The sequence below is a fragment of the Vicia villosa genome, linkage group LG2 (assembly GCF_029867415.1).
Source record: "Vicia villosa cultivar HV-30 ecotype Madison, WI linkage group LG2, Vvil1.0, whole genome shotgun sequence".
Classification (NCBI taxonomy): domain Eukaryota; kingdom Viridiplantae; phylum Streptophyta; class Magnoliopsida; order Fabales; family Fabaceae; genus Vicia; species Vicia villosa.
This window is the reverse complement of record NC_081181.1, coordinates 189,107,773-189,129,532: the sequence shown is the minus strand read 5'-3', so window position 1 is coordinate 189,129,532 and position 21,760 is coordinate 189,107,773. Positions and strand designations below refer to the sequence as shown.

The window sequence follows — 21,760 nt, the reverse complement described above, 5'->3', positions numbered from 1 at the left end:
GTCATATCCAATTTCCAATGCACTTTTATATTTTATCTTTCAATTCTATCATCTAATTACTACTCTTAATTTATTATTTCTCTCACATTGCATTAATGATAATTATAATACACCAATAAACAAAAGGGACAATTTAATAAATTTACAATTCTCTCTATTTTATTTATTACATTTTTTTAATTTGTGTGAAAGTGTCAAATATGACACTTATTTTGGGACGGAGGAAATAATATTATTATTTTAGGTCTAAATACTAGATAATTTAATATCAAGAAATTTTTATATTTATATAAAAAACAATAATTTAATATATATTTAATCACAAATATCCAACGCATGCTCTTTAAAGGTATATTATGTAATGCCACAAAAATACTTATTAAAAAAAGTGATCACACTAAGCATGAGAATGCAAATTTTGTATATATGCTTATAAATTATGCAAGTTGTAACTAAGAGTTGAAAGGGGAATTTCTAAAAGATTATGGATATGTCTATAATATTAATTTAAATATAATTATGATAATATGATAAATAAGAAAAGGCTCAAAATGAAGATAAGAACCATTAAGTGGTTGGCTTTCACAGTAAACTAAAGGGAAGTGGAAGCTGACGTGGTCATAAAGCGTAGAAGAGAGTACGGTAGGGACCACATAGACGATAATACCTCTAGCTATTTTAATTTTTAAATTTTAATAGGAGTTTTTTAATTTATTCAATAAATTTTAATAAATTTAAAAATAAAAATATTTTTTAATTATAAAAAGTCATATTTTTCTTTTTTATATTTTGATGTAATTAATTAATTTTCTATATCATTATCATCCAATACTTGTACCTAAACCCTAAAGAACAACAGCGAGTGAGATTCACGCCCTTTAAATGCGAGTGAAACAAGAAGTCAAAAAGGGACACTAAAAAACAACAAAAAAAATATCTTCTCAATTATCTTCTCTGCACTAATCTCTTCCACAAATAAAAAATCTGAACCACCACAATTTTGCTTTACTATTTTTTATTTTTTAATTTTTGCCAATTAAAAAAATACATCACAACAACGCGCCACGTGTCCTTGCTCTTAGACCATTCTCAGCCACAAATTCACAGGTTTTCTCGAACTCTCCATGGAAATTTCATTTCATTTTTTATTTTTTTGTACAAAATTTTTCTTAATCTGACGTGTCACGCTGTCGTTTTTTTTGGTTTTTATTTTTTTTATTTATTTAATTTTTCATTTTTTAATTTATAATCTCTGTTCTGTTCTTCTCTTTCTCCTCTCTCAGCTCAAATCTTTCCCATTGCTTCATTCGCTCTTTCTCTCCTAATTCCAAGAAAGTTTACGTTTTTACTTGAAAATCGATTCTCACAAACTCGATTGCTTCAGCTGAAATCACAAGGTATGTATCCATTTTCTGAAAAATAAAAAATTTCCAAAATGATTTTTTTTTTTTTGTTTCGAAGAAGTTCTCAACATTCAGAATCTGATTGATCTGATGTGAAAAAGGGTAGTTTTGTAGTTTTTTTGTCAGTTTCTATTTTTAGAATTTTCTATGAGCTGTTTATTGCTATTATATGGAAAAATCAAGAGATTGTGGATTTTAATATGTGATTTTATTTTTTATTTTTTACAAAAAGATTCACTTTATTTAGATGTGAATTGATTGGTGGAAGCTGTTATTATTAGGTTTGTATCTGTGAAGAATAGGGTGTTCTGGATTGGCTCTGATTTTGCTACAATGGAGATTAAGGTATTTTAATTTTGACAAGTAACAGTTCAAACTTGAGCTTGTTTTGAATACCCTTTGATGTTTTTTTATCTTACTTTTGCATTGTCTGAAAATATTATACAAGGTTGATTCTTGATTTTTGTTTTTGTGGTTTTGTGTATGTAGAGTAATTCATTTTCATAACTTGATCAGCATCTAAAGCTATTAAGCAATGTTTTAAAAACCGAACCAAACATCGAACCACCTGTTCACAGTTGTTTAACTGGTTGATTGTTATGGTTCGGTTTAAAACATTGGTAAGAACAAAGAGATGGTCTGCTGAAATCATTCTGGTTATGTGAAGTTCTTAGCTCAATAAGGTTAATTTTTAGGAAACTAGTATTTCATTTGATTCCTTGTTTGTTCCCTAGAGTTTAGGAATGAGATTATAGAGCTGATGTTTTGTTCTGCAGTGAAAAAAATTAATTTCGAGTGAATTGATTATGCACCTTAGTTGATCATTTTCATGTATAAAATTATTTGACATAGTGTTCTTAGTGAAATATCGCTGAATATTTTATTTTTGTGAGTGTATTTGCCTGAGATAGTAAGTGAGATTTGAACGCGAAGAACGACTGAACTTAGGTCTATTTAACATGCTGCTGCTTGGTATGAAGCAGGTTTCATCCATCTTACATTCAATCCTCCACTCTTCCGGAGACTTTTTTCCTCTTTTCATAGTAAAAGAGGGTTTTGATTCGACTTTCAATATGAATTCATCAATTTCTTTAAACCAAACATATTCTAGTGAGCATCAATTTCTTTCATCATGAAATTAGTCCCAATCCCTTGTCTATATCTTTAGTTTTCAAATTTTTTCATAACGGTTTTTCAAATCATTAACTTTCTTTGAATGTAGGATCAAGTTGAAGGCACAAAGTCTGCTATAATCGGCGCAGTTAGTAAGTGTCATTCCAAAGGTAGAGCAGTGTCTGAAAATGTTGCGAAGTCGCAGGATATACCTTCTGTTGGAAATGACCAGACTCCCAAGGTTGTTTTATTTTCCTTCCACAATCGTTATTGAAAATATTGTTTTCAACATTGTTAAACAGCGCTTTAGTGTAGTGAAATTTGAAAGAATATATTATCCTGAAATTTATTTCAATTTACGACAGGCTTAGTGTAGTGAGATATTAGTGTAGTGAAATTTGAACGAATATATTGTCCTGAAATTTATTTCAACTTACAACAGGCGAGGAAGCCGTATACCATCACTAAACAAAGGGAGAAGTGGACTGAAGAAGAACATCAAAAATTCGTCGAGGCTTTGAAATTATATGGCCGTGGCTGGCGTCAAATTGAAGGTAAAATTTATGAACAAAATTTGTTGAACTAATTTTACAATAAATGATATTCCATGTATTCAAGTTAGATATAAATCCCTGTTAATCTTCATGCAGAACATATAGGATCCAAAACTGCAGTTCAGATTCGAAGCCATGCTCAAAAGTTTTTCTCTAAGGTTAATACATTTTAGTTTAGTAGATAATTCTCACTTGTAAAATGAGTATTATAAACATAGATTTAGACTTTAATCATTGATACTTTAATTAGTAACATAATTAACGAGACGATTTATTTTTTAGGTTGTGCGGGAACCTGATGGCAGCGCTGAAAGTCCTATTCAGCCAATTGACATACCTCCTCCTCGGCCGAAGAGGAAACCTCTTCATCCGTACCCTCGCAAACCTGTTGACTCTTTCAAAGGGCAGTCCGTCCTAAATGAATCGGAAACATCTCCATCGATTAACTTGTCAGTTGCCGAAAACAACACCCAATCTCCAACCTCGGTACTATCTGCATTTGGTTCGGAAGCATTCGGGTCAGCAGCATTTTCTGAACAGGCAAACAGATGCCTTTCTCCAAACTCTTGTACCACTGAGATTCACCCAGTCAGCTTGTCGCCTCTTGAAAAAGAAAACGATTGCCAGACATCGAAATCCTCCGAGGAGGAAGAGAAAGGAACTCCAGCTTCAGTTCCTTTATCCACTGACTTAAAACCAATTATATGCACGGTATGATGATATGATAAATTGCATGATGTTTTATGATTTTGCCAAACGGTACTTTACTGATTTTGAATTTCTTTCGTGTTACCACAGAAGTCGGAGATTATTTCTTCGGAAGAAACTCAATGTTTCAAGGAAGATGCTGCGAATATGCCACAGATCACTAGTATTAAGCTGTTTGGCAGAACAGTCTCTATGGTTGATACTCAGAAAACAATAGACATCAAATCTGATGAAACTGTTGAGAATGAGAAAGCTGGCTTAGAAGAGGAATCAGAGAAACTTGTTACACAGCTATCACTAGGCATGTGTAGTGGTAATTGTCAAAGTATGGAACAACAGAAGGAGAATCCGTGCAGTGTTGGCGAATGCGGATCATCTTTACCGTGTTGGAGTTTGTACCAAGGCCTTCCAGCTTTGAGCCTCAAGCCATGCAATCATCAGATTTTAAGTCCTGTGCCTGTCAGGCCTTGTTTGAAGGTAAGAACTCGAGAGGAGGAAAGTTCTTGCACTGGTTCTAATACCGGATCAGTTTGTGATATGGAAAATCAAAGCAAGAACAATTCATCAGATACTGATGATACTCAAAGTCGAAAACACCAACATGAAGGAGTGTTCCTTAAGAAATCTGGAAGAGGGTTTGTACCATATAAAAGATGTGTATCCGAAAGAGACGAAAATTCTTTAATTGTTGGGTTGGAAGAAAGAGAAGGGCAAAGGGCTCGTGTGTGTTCATAGCTTTCTATTCCATTTTTTTTTGCAATGTTCATTGTGGTTGTCAAAGAAAAAAGTTGCTGAGAATAAGGAACTGATTTTTGGTAGCTGTGATCTAATTGTTTCTAATTGTTAAGCATCTCAGATTTTCAATTCTTTTTGCAATGTTTTGTAATATGAATATTGTTCACTTGATGTCTAATAATTCTTATGTTTCATTTTACAGTAAATAGGTACACATACCAGCAAATTTCTTGTTATTTTCTGTGTTCAATATTTTCTTCCTTTTTTTAGCATCTTTATGTATCTATAGTTGCATGAATCAATGATTAAGGTCCACGAAGGAAGCATGTGTTTTTCTCTTGTGACAATTGGCTATAGAAATTCAATGAGGTGTATTAATTTCAGTTTCATGAGCTGTCAGTCACTTAGGGGTGGCAAATGGCATTTACGTCCCGTTTCGCACTAAAAGAGAGAGTGTGGCGGGTCCACAAGGGTGGGACGGGCCCGTGAGTACTACTATAATTTTAATAATTTTAAGTTTAAAAATATAAAATTTATGTTAATGTTCATGGCGGCAAAAAAAAATAGGATGGGATGGGATGGAGTGTATGCATTAGAGAGTGCGAGCCTCAACCTTTGGCCCGTCCCTCACTAAATTGTGGGCAAAACGCACATATCCAATGAGGCGGACCCGTTTTGCCACCTTTATAGTTAAGGGTGTTCAAAATCAAATCGGTCCAATTGAAAACTGTAAAATCGAACCAAACCAAATCAAAACTGCAAAAAATCGCATTTGGTTCGAATGTGTTTAGGCCATTTTTTAACAAACCGTGCGGTTCAGTTTGGGTTTGTATTTTACAAACTGAACCAAACCGCATTATGTTACAACCCCCAAACTTCAATTAACTTGTATCCAACCCAAACTGAAACCTATTATGCTTTAGCCTTACGATTACGAATGATTTTCTCTTCCTTGCACTTAAGGTTTAAATTTTAAGTCTTCTCAAATCTCTCCTAGCGGTATCGCGCATTCTTCTCATCTTCTTTTCCAAGTACATATCACCTATTCTTTTTTAAGTCTTTCATCTCTTAAATTCTTTTTTTTTATCTTATTATTTTTATTCTATTGTTCTCTCTTCTAATTACATTTTTAATGTTTCTCTTCTCATCTAATCTCTCATCTCTCATCTCTTCAGCTTTTTCTTTTTCATCTTCTCTAATATTTCTTTTTTTTTTCTATTTCATTATAATATTTTTATATTATTTTATGCTACTATTTTATGTTTTTTAATCAATTTTTATCTAATATTATTTTTATATATTAAATGGAAAGTTATTATCCAAATATGATAAAATTTGTTGTTATTTGATAACGCATAAATGAATAAATGTAAAGTTATGTTGTCATCTATATGTGTATGTATGCCTAAATAATTTTTTGTAAAAAAAAATAACCAATCCAAACTGCATTGGTTTGGTTTGATTTTATTTCTAAAAGTCAACCGAATCAAACCGAACCGCACACTTGTTTCTCTTGCGGTTCGGATGATTTTTTACGTCAAAACCGTCCAAACTGCACCGCGAACACCCCTACCTATAGTCACCATTGCAAATCTCGTCCGATACTAAAGTGCAGAAAAAACGGACATAGTCAATAGGGTGGATCCGTTTTGCTACCTCTAGCAAACCTGTATATCTGGATATTCTTCTGTATTCAGTTAATTTTTTTAAAAGCATTGTTTCTGCCTCAGTGAATTTAGATGTTGGTGTTCTTTACTCAATGATTGGTACCAAAAAGACAATGTTACTATCCTGGAAAAAGTTTAAATCAACATTTCAAATACATTAATTAACATCTCTAAAAATTACAACCAAAGTTATTACATAAATACACAAGACACGGATGAAGTTATTTCATATAACATGGTTTTAAATTGAAAACTATGAACAGTATCAAAGTACAATGTAGAAAGTTAATCCAATTTTACTATGATTCTTCATATTGCAAGCTGAGATGAGTAAATAATGTAGTATGGAACTTTACTATCACTACATAGTGTTCTGGTTGAATCTTTGTGTCAGCTTTGATCTTGGTTTGGCAATTTCCACAAATATGACTCTACCATCCAGAAACTGCAAAAGTGTTTCCAATCTTGTCAAACATAGCTTACAAACACAGTAGTTATCAAATTGAAATTCAAATCATGAATCACAACAGTCATGTTTTCAAATCATAAAGAGACATTGCTAATAAAATGTAGCAATTATGAATAAGAAAGTTAAAAGACAGATTCAAATTTGCAGCGGTAGCGCATTAAGATAATAGTCGAAACATCAAAATCATACCTTTCCATGCATTCCTTCTATAGCCTTGTTGGATCCCTCTTCGGTTTCATAACGAAGGAAAGCAAACCCTCTTGGTCTATTCGCAACTTTATCCATTACTAGATTGACTGTTCATAGTTAAGTGAATACTTCATGAAAAATGAAAACCGTCGCTTACAAATCGATTAAAATCGGCAAGTGAATGATGTATGAAAAACTTCAAATTTAGATTGTAATCAAATTACAATACAGACAAAGAGACACATAATGAAATTTTCTATTACCTTCCACGAGTTGACCGAAACTATTAAATGCATTTCGCAAGCTCTCTTCTGTTGTACGAAATGACAGCCCTTAAAGAAACATGAAACAACATGTGTAAAACTAAAGTAAGAAAATATGCATATAAGCAGTCACATATCAAAGAAATCCAAAACAAGAGTAATTACAGAAGATATATGAGCAATGAAACTCAGTACAGATAAAATGCTTACATGATTTACAATGAAAAGGCTTAAATTATGTCACCTTTTAAGAAGTTGCTTCACTAAGTGTATGTCTAATTTATCTTTTGGAAGAGACAACATTTTGGAGGTGAAGAATTGATTTTGGAATGATTTTAAGTTGTTTGATTATTCTAAAGTAGAATTGATTTTATTATACTTAAAGCTACAATTTGTAGTTTTTGAGTTTAAACATGATTTTCAAACCGAAATCAACTCATTTTTACATAAATTTATCTAAATACAAATAATTTTAGATTTAACTCACTTTTAACCCGAATCAATTCTACAAAAATCAATTCACTCAGAATTAATTCTCCCCAGCATAGAACCAATCATACACTAGATAAACAAACATTGGAACCAAAAATCAAACAAAACACACTGCCTAATTAACCACAGCTGAATTATGTCCAAAACTTTTCACCCTATATCATCAATCCAAACACAACAAATAAGAACGCCCTCAACAAAATTCTCCAATTGTTACAAAGAAGCAAAATTGTTGACATAGATAAAAACCACAACCCAATTGTGGCAAGACCCATAAACACTTACCACTGACATATAGCCTAGTTGAAGGAGAAGTAGAAGAGGGTGTAGTGTTGGAAGATGAGGATTCAGAAGCAGGAGGAAGACAAGCCAACACAGAACAACTACGTCTGCTTCTGAGTGATTCTGATGATGGAAATGGGATTGTTGTGTGGTTGGTTTGTGAGAAGTTGAGATGAAGTTTATGGTTTTGGGTCTTAATTTTGGAGTTGAGAGTGAAAGTACTTGAATTTGTTAGGTATAATGAAGGAAGAGAAAGAGAAGGCACTCCAACAACAATGTTAGCCATAGTAGCAGTAGCGGGATCAACCATTTCTTCTACAATGCCAAGAAAATTGAGGAGTGAAGTTTTTCTTTATATGGGCCTGAACAAAATAGGGCTTCAAAAATTGGGGGAAAAAACTCTATATTGTGGGCACTACTTTTCACCCCTCCTTTTGTTTCAAAAAGGAGATCGTTTAATACATCCCATGAGAACTCACAGCGAAATTTCGAAATAATTCCCAAATTTATATTCTAAAATCGTTTAATACATCCCATGAGAACTCACACAGCGAAATTTCGAAATAATTCCCAAATTTATTTTCTAAAATAATACACAACAAATCATCTCTAGAACACGTCAAAGTTAGAGTTTAAAAAACTCCCGACTTTAGAATTTGTATAATAAGTAATGGAGACTGAACTCCAAACACGTCTAACACATCAAATATATGACAACTCATAACTCCATAATTTAAAAGTACTTTGTGTTATAAATAATTATTTTCTTATTTTTAATGTTATTAGTAATCTAAGTTTGGATCTATAGTAACTCCATAATTTAAAAGTACTTTGTGTTATAAATAATTATTTTCTTATTTTTAATGTTACTAATACTTTAAGTTTGGATCTACAGTAAGGTACATTAGGCCGTAAATCTCTGTATCTATTTAAAGAAATTAGTATTTGTATATTTACAATAATATCATTAAATTATTCCGTTCCGATATGGTATCACGAGCTACCATTCGAGAGGGTCTCGCTTCTGCATAAAAAACCCTAAATGCCTTAATTGTGATTCTTTTGTCAAAAACGCTAGCCACCTTCATTGTGGTTATTGCCTTCATTTCAGCAATGTTCATCATTACTGTTCCCGAGGCTATTCATCGGGGATACTAATTTGTACTATTAAAGGGTATTGTTCGCAATTACTATTCATGGTATTGTTCATCATCACTGTTTGAATAGTTGCACATATCTCCGTCAACTTCTCAACCTTGCACTCGCTTGTGGTTTTTTTACTTGCATTTGTTTATGAATTTCTTCAATGGCTAGGAGTATAGATGACACAAATATGCACAAGTCTAAATCATAATTACCTATTATTCCTCAGGTTTACAAGTTTAATGGAAAGACTTATGTGAAGTGATCCCAACTCGTGAAAACGACCTTGAAAGGTAAAGGTAAAAGAAAACACCTAACAAACGCACCTCCCAAAGAGACGAATCCCCAATTTGAGAAGTGGGATACACAGAATTCAACGATCATTGCATGGTTATGGGCTTCAATGACTCCAGAAATTAGTAACACTTGCATGTTCCTAAGTACGACAAAGGAGATTTGGAAAGCATTAGAAGAAACTTATTCTAAAGCCGGTTTTGTAGGCTTGAGTTAAGCTAAACCAAATTCTAAACATGATATCAGAACAACAATGGGAACTCTACAAGGTAACAAAATAGTTATATAATATGTTAATCACCTCAAAATCTTGTGGATGGAGTTAGACCACTACAGAGTCATCAAAATCGAGTGTACAACAGATACGACAACATCTAGGGAGTACATTAAGCAAGATAGAGTCTACGAATTTCTCGTAGGACTCAACTCTGACTTTAACCATGTTAGAGTACAAATTCTTGGAAAGAAAAAGTATCGAACATTAATGATGTAGTGTCTATAGTGAGGAGTGAAGAAAGTATAAGGGAATTAATGTTGATACCACCACCTGTGGAAAGCTCACTAATGCTAGTTGAGAAGAATTCAACCATGTTAGTTGATTAGATGAAATTGGGAGAAACTTATGTCGAGAAGAATGGCGAAAGGGTGTAGTGTACTTATTTAAACAAGCCTCATCATACTCGAGAAAAATATTGGAAATTTAATGGCAGGCCTCCTAATAGAGAGTGGGGACAAAAAAGACTTATCTAGAAAGGGAGAAATGCACACGTGGCTGGAAGTACTATTGGAGACTGTCTAGAAAGAGGGGTGTACCTTAACCTAAGTGGAGTAGAAAAGGTGAGATCTCTCCTCAGTAAATTGGAGAAACCAACAGGTACTTGTTCTTTAACACATCCAGGTACATTTATATTATATTTTCCATTTGGCAATTCTCCATTTTTTTCATTTTGACTTAATGCTTTAGATATACTTTTTAAACAATATTGGATACTAGATTCTGAAGTCACTAACCTTATGACACCCTTACCCACACACTTCTCCATTTATTCAACTTGCCCCAATAATAAAAAAATATCCATTATAGATGACACCTTTATAACTGGAGTAGGTGAAGGAACAATTCAACTTAATTCATCCTTGACTCATAACAATGTCCTTCATATCCCAAAATTGAATACTATCCTAATTTCCATACATAAACTCGCAAAAAACATATCATGTAATGTTATTTTCTATAATAACTCTTGTGTTTTTCGAAACAATAATTCAAAGAGGATGATTGAAAATGCTAGAGAATGGAATGGTCTTTACTACTTGAATAACAAAGATTCAAGCCCACATTTTCTCAACAACAATTATTTTTTCCAAAATCAATAAAGACCAATAGGGAGAAGGTTCTCTTATATCATTGTTGCCTTGGTCATCTTTCGTTTAGAATCATTAAGTTGTTATTTCATGTTTGATTTAAAACATTAGATGTTGAGAGTCTTCATTGTGAGGTGTGTGAGCTTGCTAAACACAAGCGTGTACCTTTCTCCGTTAGTGATAAACTAAGTATTTTTTCCATTTTATCTAGTTCATACAGATGTGTGGGGTCCATCTAATATAAGTGTAGTACAAGCCCAAGGAAAAAGGCGGTAGCTTTTCCATTACACATTTTCTGTCCAAATTCTGTTGTGTAATACAAAGATATTCAATACCTCCATCATCTTTTGTTTCAATATGGTAGCCATTTAGGCGAATATCTTTGAAACTTGATAAATTTCTATTAGATTTAAAGGAATATAGTGCATTCTTAATGTGTAATATTGTTCCTCCACTTAACAATACATTGGCTCTTCCGGAGCCTTCAATTATTTTTAAGGTGTCAGATATAGTGCTGACATCAGTTTTTCGCTTTACTAAGTAAGAGAAATATTTTTTTATCTTTGAAAATTGTGTGAGTAGTTGCATTATCAGCGAGGAAAATATCTTCATTAGTGGCACAAGTGCCGACATTCATTTTTAAAAAAATTATGAATTATGAGTACACTTTAAACATACAAGTTATTTAAAGAATAAATTATGTAAATAAACAGAAAACAAACACACTTTATTATCATAGGGAATTAAAATTAAAAAACAGGAAGCAAACATTGAATTTAAAATAAAAAACATTGAGAATTCAAAGCATTCATAATAACTAAAATAAATAGAAAAATTCTATAATTTCTATTTCTTGACAGTTCCATCTCCAATAAGGTGGTCAATTTTTTCATCTGAATCAACAAAGAAATCACCAATCTCTAAATGAGTAACATCCATATTGCCATAATCGGGATCACCATTTTCATTAGCAAATATTTTTTATTTATAATACTCTGACCACCTTTTTCATTCTTTTCAGTATCTTTTCACTTCTGGTGAAAATATACATTCTTATGATTGCCATTGCAGCTATGATCAAAATTAAGATCACTAGCATAATTATGGGCACGACCACGAACATGATTTTTCACATAATGACCGTGTCTTGCTACATTCACTTATGGGAATGGAGCTGTACTTGCGGGGCGAGCCTCGTGATTTCCATCAAGAGCTCATTATTTTGTTCAGCCACAAGAAGACAAGATATCAAATCAGAGTATTTATCAAACAAGATATCTTCATCAATTACTTTTTCTCCACATAATGTCAGCTTAGAGGTTATTCTAAACATTGCAGAATTATAATCACTTACACTTTTAAAATCTTGCAAGCGTAAATGCATCCAATCATAACGAGCTTTTGGTAGAATAACCCATTTCTGATGAGCATATCTCTCTTTTAAATTTGATCAGTTACGGTAAGATATTCATTTGTAAGGTCCTCATGAAGATAACGACGAAGGAATATCATGGCTTTTGTCTTTTGTTAATCAAATGACTTATTTTCTTCTTTAATAGCATTATTGTGACCTTATGCATTTAGATGGAATTCAGCATGTAGAGCCCAAAGCAAATAATTCTTTCTCGAGATGTCAAGAGCCGCAAAGTCAAATTTTATACTTAATTCTATCATGAATTTAAAATTAAAAAAAATTAGATAAAAATTATAAAAAAATACATAATCAACAAAATAGGATACATGGACATACTTAATTCATATCTTATTTTAGAATATATGGATATATTCAAAATTAAAAAATTAGATAAAAATTAAAATAGAAAACGTAATTTACAAAACAGCAAAACATAATATATGGACAGAGTCGTCTCAAACTTTTGAAAGACCCTGTGTAAGAAGTTGAAGTTATCTTCAGTTGAATCGTGAAATTTTTTTAAGGAGCCATATTTAAGCGTAAATTAGCAGTAAAAGATATAATCTGAGGCCCTTTGCCATAGCTTAAACCTGAAAAAGTATGAAGCTATGTGCTGTAGGTCGCCTTGCACAGCCTCAAAGACGACCTGTATATGGACCTACTTCATCCATATCTTAATTTAGAATATATAAATATATTTAAAATTAAAAAATTAGATAAAACAAATATATATGGGCATATACTTAATCGTCTTACAAAACAAAAATATTTTTTTTCCGAACATATATGATGATGATATGGATGTATATTTTGTAAAGTCAAGACTCTCCATCTATTTTGTTTTGATGAAGACAAAGTAATAATCAAATGATCATGGAAAAAGTACGAAAAAAGCCTCAACTTTAATCAAATCAAGTACTCAAAATTCATCATGTGTAAAAGCTAGCATCAAAGAATTCAAGAATTATATTTTGAAGACTAGCATTAGCATTGATCTTGATTTATTGAGGTATAAGCATGTAATTCATATTGATAAATTAGTGCTCAATATTTTCCATAATTCACTTGCATGCATTCATTTATGTTAAAGTTATCAAATTATCATACAAATATTTGACTCAAATGCATAAAATGCTTATTTTTTATCATGTATTTGTAAAATTTATTTCTCATGTTTGAACCATTTTAAGTCACTTTCAAATATATTATTTTTCATGTTTGAACCATGATAAATCACTTTCAAATATAATCTAGGATTAATAGTAGTTTACCCCCTGTAATATGAGCGTGTTCTGGTTTACCCCCACCGTTGCCAAAAGCAGATTTTGACAAACCGTTGCCAAAAGGTAGGGAGGGGAGAAAAGCAAAATTCGCTAACATTACAGGGGTTGAATTACTATTAACCCTATAATCTATTTACTTGGATAAATCAATAGATATTGCATAAGGTTGGTTCAAATATTTCAAAAAATACTTATGTATCACATTTTAAAATATATTTTTTGGTCCCCCATCCCCCACTTGAGGATGAACTACGTATTTTAAAAAGTACCACAGAAGTGTTTTTATTCCATCACTTACCACCATATTTCTTCCCATCGATTTAACCGATTGAACAACTTACATGTTTCGTCATAAATTTCCAAATAATAGAATTATAAATTTGTCCTGCTCCATTCTATTCTATTTCATCTCACTCCATTCCTCTTCATTCTACTCCATTTATTTTGAAAAATTAAAAGATTAAACCTCCTTAAAAAGTGTTAAACCTAAATTTTTCAGTTTCAAACTGAACAACAACAAAACACGAATAAACCGCTCTTTCAATTCAACATAGGAGAAAAAACAACGTTGTTGTTGTTGTGCTTGCGGCGTCTCACATAACTAATTAATGTCACAACACTCCAACATACAACGTTGTTGACTCAAACCAAACCACACATCTCCAACACCATCAACATGAACACCAAGAAGTGTTCAGCTGCAATACTTTATCACTACCCTTGTCCTGACGGCGTTTTTGCCGCTCTCGCCGCACATCTCTACTTCAAAGCCACTTCCTTATTCTCTCCTCTCTTCTTTCCCAACACTGTCTATTCTCCTCTCAGGTTTTGTATAACCCTTTTCATCTTTCTCACCATTGTTTTTTACTTTTTGTTTTCTTATTGTTTACCCTTTTCAGAGTTGAAGACCTTCCATTGAATGACATTACTGATCTTTATCTTCTAGATTTCGTTGGCCCACCTGGATTTGTTCATGAAATCTCCACTAAAGTTCCAAGGTACTTTGTTTTTCACTTTCCTTGTTTTATAGTACCAGAGTTCCTAAGTTGGGTTTATATATATTTTGCTCCCATGTAGTTTTATTTTGACTTTGGTCCTTGTTTTGTTATGGTCCTCTGTAATGCTTTTTAATTTTCAACTAGTCCTTATCACATAGTTTTAAGTAGGGTAGCAGTTGCAGTCGAGTCGCAATCCTTGATATGACGGAGAGTTATATTTAAATGGACCAATGCTGCCTCAATTGCGGTATCGCAATTCTTGATATTAAGGAGAGTTATATTTAATGGATCAGTGCTGCCTCAATTGCGATATCCACAACATAAAAAAAACTGTTATGTCATGTCTTAGATTGTAGTTGCAAGTATTTATTCGAAACCTAGTCCTACGATGTTGTACGAGACAAAATGTTGGACAGTTAAGGATCAACATGAGAATAAAATAAATGCAGCAGAGAAGAAGATGATGCGTTGGATGTGTGGTAAGACTAGACATGATAGGATTAGAAATAAAATTAGAGATAGTGTCGAGGTAGCACCTATAGTACAGATGATGGTGGAAAATAGACTTAGGTGGTTTGGGTATGTAGAGAAGAAGACATGTAAATTCTGTTGTTGAAGAATATATCAGATGGAGAGAAGTCAAACAATTAGAGGAAGAGAAAGACCTAGAAAGACTATAAGAGAAATGCTTGGTTGTAAACTTTGATAGAAGCATTATCTCATTATCTCCTGAATTAGAACATTATGGCCAAAGTTGATCCATGTAGCCGACTACACTTAATGAGATAATGCTTGGTTGTTGTTGATATATTATATGTAAGCAACTTGAACAAATGTTACTGGGACTAAAACTAAAATAAGGATCAAAAGCAAAAGTTTCTATCTTTTAGGACTTAAAGCAGACGAATTTTAATGGAGACTAAAATGAAATATTGATAGTATATTTGTTGGGACAAAAAATATATTCAAACCATTATTTTTGTTATTATGATTACTTGAGAATCGAGGAAGATTTGATTGTATCAACTAAGATTATTTTGTTGTGTCTCTAGAGTGATTGTTTTGGACCATCACAAAACTGCACTTGAGAGCCTTTGTAGTGATGATACTTCACTTGGTGAGAATGTGACCAAGGTTATTGACATGGAGAGAAGCGGGGCTACTATTGCTTTTGATTACTTCAAAGATAAGCTTGTGAATCCTGATGCTGGTGTTGTGGTGAAGCAACCTTCGGTGATTGGTGAGTTCGAGCGTGCGAGGCAACTTTTTAAGTACATTGAAGACGTGGATCTTTGGAGGTGGAGACTTGAGAATAGCAAAGCTTTTAGCAGTGGTTTGAAGGATTTGAACATTGAGTTTGATGCCCGGATAAACCCTTCCTTGTTCGACCAGGTAACTCGAATTTTAAGGTTATTGCTTCTGCTTAAACTTAAATTTGAAGGGCCACAAAATTTTTGCAAACATCTTCTCAAACTTTTAAATTCATGCCTGCACCTGTCCCAGTTCGATGCCACCACGGCGTATCCAAACAGACTATTTGATACTTAAATTAACTGACATTTTTCAAAATTATGATAGTTGCTTTCATTGGACTTGGATGCTGTTATTAGTCAAGGCACGGTGAGCTTGTCACATAAGCAAAAATTAATCGACGATTGTCTCAGCAATTCATATGAAATTTCCCTTGGAAACGGTGCATATGGTCACTGCCTGGTATGACTGACATTTCCTTATTTTGATCTCTTTCTATTTCTTCCATTCTACTCCCCTTCTATGCTTTGATTTTGTAATCACATTTCATACGGCCGTTCATTTGCAATTTACTTCCGTCTTAGTTATTCATCAGTGTAAATTTTTTTAACACAACCAGGTTTCTCTCCAAACTTAATGTTAACTTCTGAACAATGTGGTTAAATAGAAGGCTATAGTGGTGCTGCAGTATGCTAGAGTTGAAACAAATCACTATTGTTCTGCGATACACTATTTTAGTATGAAAATGTTGTTAAATAGCGTCGCTTTATCACTATTACAGAGCAGAATTTAGAAAATTGCTATTTTCCTCGATCCACAGTTGACAATTCTCCTTTTTTTGAATACAAACTACTCAGATTTTCTAATTGTATGCTTGTTGCTTTCAACTAATTGTGCTTGTATTGTAGGCGGTTTATGCAGATGCTGCACTTTCCGAGTTAAGGAGTGAACTAGGACACCAGTTAGCTACTAAAAGCCAGAAATTGAAATTGAGGTTTGTTTATTTTGTTTCTTGTTTATATGGATACTATTTCTCATTCGAGTGCCTGGAAAAATCCCTTCATTAATATGTACTGATATATCCGGGTTGTAGTATTATAGAGGTTGCTATATTATAGAAACATACGGGAGGTCTTGTATCTGTGTTTCCTCATCTTTTTTCTTGTATCACTTAGTGTTGTTAAATAGCGGCTATAGAGGCACTTTAGCTTAGTGGAATTCGAACAAATCGCTATATATTAGTACAAAACATTGTCAAACAATGTTATGTAGCAAACCGCTACTTTCCACGATCCTTGATTGACAACATTGGTATCACTTTAGTATAGGTCAAGAGGTAGAGGTTATTATCAGTAACTTTCCAATGTAATGTCCCAGTTCTATCAACTGGTATCAAAACTCGTGATCTGGGAGCTGTTGTGGAATCCAAACTGGAGATATCCAAATTCGAAGGATAGAATAGTTAATGGAGTTTAGGGGTGCTTTAAGAGGAAGCTGAATTAGAACTGTCAATGTTGAAGGGCGGGTGTGAGGAATTGGTTCTTGGATACAAGTCAAGAGACAGAGGATTCTGTCAACATCTCTTCCATTTCGTCACTGTATTCCGATCCAGTTCCATCATACCATTTGTTGAAATTTTGTATGCCGAACTGATGGAAAGGAACTCAAACATGAAATTCGCTTTCAATATTTCTTTTTTAACTTAGTGATTTAATTCGCTTTCAATATCTCATTATCTTGCATTGGCGAAGAATCTCTGTAACCAGTTTTCTGTTTTCTCATGGACAATACTTTTTTATGTTCTTATTATACTTTAAGGGGTATTGGAGCTGTTGTATATAATGTTCCAGAGCTTGAAAATAACCAGAAGCTAAAAATAAGTCTGAGGAGTTTGGACAATGAAGATACAACTCCCATCTCTCAGGTTATTCCTTCATCAATTTGCTAATTGCATCTCTTGTGTGACTTTTATATTAACATGTGATATATTACTTGCAATCTAATCTATGAAGTACAAACACTGACATGGACACCTAACACAACACGTGCGGTAACCGATGCGTATCGGACACAGAGACATGCCTAATTGTCTGTGCTTCATACTTTCAATAGGACTTGTATCTAACTTCTTTTGAGAATCTTCTATTAGGGCTTCGGAGGTGGCGGACATCGAAATGCTAGCTCTTTCATGTTAAAGTCAGAAGAATTTGAGAAGTGGAAGGTGTGATTGGATGTTAATTTTCTCTTGACATGAAATATCAAAGAGTTTACACTTAATGTTATGTATGTTGGTCCAATTTTGAACTATTCATGTAATTTTATTATACAATTCTTTCTAACTATTTTTTGTAGTTACTATTTCCAATGTAAATTAAATCAATTTTGCAATAATAAACAGAAAAATACATATTGCCAAATTGTTATGCTCTTTGTTATATATAATTCCTTTCTCAAAGAGAAATACAATGAGAAAAACACTTGTGTGATTTATCATTATTCCACAAGTAAAACCAATATACCTCAAAGATTGAGGTTTAGTACAAAAATGAATATATAAAAAACCAATGCCTTATAATATGACCCTAAACAAGTCCACCAACCAAACCAAACCAAACCATCATCACCAATTATAAGTATAAAAATCAGAAAAGAAAAAAAATACAAAAGTTAAATCTCTTACTAATTAACAGTTATGGTAAGGTATATAATATTTTATTATATTATATATATGATAAAATGTGTATATATTTAATTATATATATTCAGCATTCAAGTTATTTAATTCACCACCAATCTTGATTTCCATTGAGCCTTGAAAATGCTAGTTTGTAAATGTAACATGTGAAACTTCTTCACCACCAACCATTCCAGCATTAGAAGAATACCATGCATCTTCTGTAATGAACTGCATCCATGAATCATCTTTGTCTTCCTCTTCTAAGCATGAAGACGATGCACCAAGTATGTCCGGAGACATTTGTTCGCACTCGTTGATTATGGTCTGTGAGCATTCTATTAGTGACATGTTACATTGCGCTTGCGCTTGTTGCTCTTCCATATCAGAACAAATTCCATTTTTCTTGAACACGCGACACAATGCATAAGTATCCTGCATTGCAATAAGTTTATGAAGAGCATGTTTGAATTGATTTATTTGAATTTATCTACCGAAACAAACATAAGATTCTTAAAAAGAGTCTACAAAAACAATTTATGACATGTCTATATGCTATTTTCAAACCGAATCTAAGTAGTGTATAGTGCATAGTCAACAATTGTGGCCTAAACAGTTCTACACTGTATTAAAACCCTATAGGACAGTGTCTAAACAAGTCTGTGGCTTAAAAATTCAAAGATGCTAAATGTTTTTTTTTTATGTTTCTTATTTAAGAGCAATAATAATGATACTACTATGTAATCAAGTGGAAACTTTAAGACACTTTTAGGTTACTCATATAGTCACATATGAGAATATATTGCATCAGATATATTAGAATTTGAATTCGACTTAACTCAATGGTGTAAAATAGACTTATGAAAATAACTTATAACATGTTTATAATATATTTTCAGCTTATTTTTATTCTGGCTTAAACATTTAAAGCATTATTCGGTTGGTGATGAAGTGTTTCACTATATCCCTTACTAGCTTTATTTTATTTTTAGTTTCTTGAGTATAATATACAGTATCTAATGGTCTAATTTTGTGTACAAGAATAAAGCAAAAAGTAACCGACATAAAATGAAAGTGATATATATGAGAATTGCTGCTTTATGAGGGTGTACAAGCCTTGATGGCTTATCAGAAGAATCTAATAATTCAAGATCAAGAACAGTAAGAATGACAAAATTGAGAAAAGAAAGTGATGATAGGGATCATAAGTATTAAGTAGGTACGAGACTTTTGTCTCATTAGATTAACAAAAGAAATCACAAGATGCAGTAGAATAGAACTTTGTCATATAGAGATGTTATAGGATCACAAGTAAAGAATATGTCAGTTATACGTTTATAGAGGATCTTATAATAAACAAATTTAAAGTAATATGCATAAGAGAAGAGAGAGAAAACTATGCAACTAGAAAAGTTGAAGCTTTCCATGCACACCATGCAGTTTTCACGTTCTACTATTGTTCAAATTAACTAAACTCTTTGATAGTTCAGTAAATTCTTTATAATTTCAAGTTCTATTCAATGTGGTTCTACAGTATGTGACTGTGATTATAGCTGAGAAAAGCATGAAAATGCTTTTGTTAATGTGTGTTAAGAATCAAACTTCATGCTTTTCATATGGTGACAAGTGTGCATATACACAAGAAAAAAAAGAGAGTTGTGAAAGTAGGTAAAGGGTCAGGTGGGCACCAAAGACTGGTTATGAGTACAACAAAAACATGAGCAAAGTTGTCCAATGCATTTCCTAATGCCGTCAATATTGCGGGTGCAATTGCAGTTGTGGGCGTTGCAATGTGAATTAATCAAAATTTGTTCTTTACCATTAAAACGATGAATAACGGTATCTGTATCAACACCTTCCGATCATTTTTGCGGTAACGGACGATCTTTTAAAACCTTAAAATGACAGCTAACAGTAAAAACCTATTAGCTCTATATCTACTACTAAATCATGTATAAACCGAAAAGCTATGTCACACATCTTAGAAAAACACACAATGCAGCTACATTATATGATCATAATGTACTCATTACACATGACTGATATTTTTTTAATCTTTAACAAGGACTTTATTAATCTTTTCTAATTAACATATTTTGATTTGTTTGAAGTTTTTTATTTGTTATGTTTAACTAAATTTGTTCACACAAGAATTGCTACAAACATAATTTTAAACTTGAGTTGCATTGCACCGTAAAGTCGACAGTATATAGGATTCAATTTCCGCGCAAGTATGCATAAGTTATATTATATGTACCTGTAATCCAGAGTTGTCCTCGCACTCTTTATCATCGAGACGATACTCATGCATAACCCAATCGGTTCTAATTCCTTGAGGAGCTCTACCTCTATAGTAAACCAAAGTCTTCTTCATACCAATAGGTCTATTTTGGCATGAAACTCTTCTGTCTTTTCCAGTTGATTTCCAGTAACCTGCTCTTGTTGCTCTATTTGTTCTGAATCCATTAGGGTATTTTCTGTCCCTTGGTCCAAAAAAATACCACTCTGGATCTCTACTTGGCAAAAATGATTTCTCTATCCATAACCAAAAAATGTTTCCATAAGAAAAGTATCAGTCAATATGGAAAATATACACACATACATGTATATAGATTCATAAATATTTCTAAAAATTTATACTGCCTTCTCAATTGTGGTTTGCAGCTGCAATTAAGATCACAGTATAAAGATTTTAGAGGTCTTGAAAATGGTATTGCAACTATAATTGTCGTAACATCGACCATGCGTTTGAATGCTATAATTTACAATATCAAATTTCTCAACCACAATTTAAAACCATCTTTTTTTTAGTTAGCATGGCGTAAGGGTGAGCAAACTAGTTAAACCTATGTTATAAGCTTTTGAATCCATATGTTCAATAATGTGACATTTTCATATTTTAGAAGCACAAGATTACTTCATAATAACCAGATTAATGGCATGGCATATACACATTTTCTTGTATGATATTGAAACATGTGAATGTGTAAATTTGCTATATGAAAAATAAAAGAAAGAAAGTATAGAACCTGCTAATTCCCAAGGTTCACATTTATAAAGATCAACTTCAGGAATGATATCAAGTTCAATTTCTTGACCACTGATTTTTCTCTTTAGATAATAATTGACAAGTTCTTCATCAGTTGGATGAAACCTGAAACCTGGTGGTAATCCAACTGGTGACATAGTTTTCTTTCTCTTCTTCTTCTTCTTCTTCTTCTTCTTCTTCTTCTTCTTCTAGTTTCTGTAAAAGTGTTTTCACTCATCACAACCATCATTGCTTATAAATACACACAAAAAAGAACCAAAGTTCCTTATCTTTGAGTTTTTTATTTCTCTCTCCTTCTTTTTCTTTAACAGAATTATAGATTCTTGTATAACGTTTGATACAAGCTTTTCTATATCAATAAGTTTATATAAATGCTTCTTATTTGTTTGTTATTTTCTTAGTATTTAATTTGAT

The 21,760-nt window shown here is 32.6% G+C and overlaps 4 protein-coding genes across 4 annotated transcripts; 2 read left to right on the top strand and 2 right to left on the bottom strand.

Moving 5' to 3' along the window:
- The first annotated feature begins 1,259 nt into the window (after positions 1 to 1,259).
- LOC131653338 (protein REVEILLE 7-like) lies at positions 1,260 to 4,719 on the top strand. Its single transcript, XM_058923450.1, has 7 exons — positions 1,260 to 1,397; positions 1,685 to 1,748; positions 2,626 to 2,757; positions 2,959 to 3,070; positions 3,167 to 3,228; positions 3,353 to 3,781; positions 3,869 to 4,719. The coding sequence occupies exons 2-7, from the start codon at positions 1,737 to 1,739 to the stop codon at positions 4,511 to 4,513; spliced, it is 1,392 nt and encodes a 463-aa protein (XP_058779433.1). The 5' UTR covers positions 1,260 to 1,397; positions 1,685 to 1,736; the 3' UTR covers positions 4,514 to 4,719.
- A 1,538-nt stretch (positions 4,720 to 6,257) lies between these two features.
- On the bottom strand, positions 6,258 to 8,248 carry LOC131647710 (organelle RRM domain-containing protein 6, chloroplastic-like). Its single transcript, XM_058917564.1, has 4 exons — positions 7,879 to 8,248; positions 7,102 to 7,170; positions 6,839 to 6,945; positions 6,258 to 6,625 (listed from the first exon to the last, which is right to left on the bottom strand). Exons 1-4 carry the CDS (start codon positions 8,183 to 8,185, stop codon positions 6,542 to 6,544), a joined length of 567 nt encoding a protein of 188 aa, XP_058773547.1. The 5' UTR covers positions 8,186 to 8,248; the 3' UTR covers positions 6,258 to 6,541.
- Positions 8,249 to 13,846: 5,598 nt separating this feature from the next.
- On the top strand, positions 13,847 to 17,984 carry LOC131653336 (uncharacterized). Its single transcript, XM_058923447.1, has 7 exons — positions 13,847 to 14,199; positions 14,274 to 14,372; positions 15,425 to 15,764; positions 15,951 to 16,085; positions 16,532 to 16,617; positions 17,442 to 17,547; positions 17,773 to 17,984. The coding sequence occupies exons 1-7, from the start codon at positions 14,051 to 14,053 to the stop codon at positions 17,848 to 17,850; spliced, it is 993 nt and encodes a 330-aa protein (XP_058779430.1). The 5' UTR covers positions 13,847 to 14,050; the 3' UTR covers positions 17,851 to 17,984.
- A 137-nt stretch (positions 17,985 to 18,121) lies between these two features.
- LOC131653337 (NAC domain-containing protein 54-like) lies at positions 18,122 to 21,522 on the bottom strand. The gene is made up of 3 exons (XM_058923448.1): positions 21,327 to 21,522; positions 20,555 to 20,832; positions 18,122 to 18,732 (listed from the first exon to the last, which is right to left on the bottom strand). Exons 1-3 carry the CDS (start codon positions 21,481 to 21,483, stop codon positions 18,445 to 18,447), a joined length of 723 nt encoding a protein of 240 aa, XP_058779431.1. The 5' UTR covers positions 21,484 to 21,522; the 3' UTR covers positions 18,122 to 18,444.
- Positions 21,523 to 21,760: the final 238 nt, after the last annotated feature.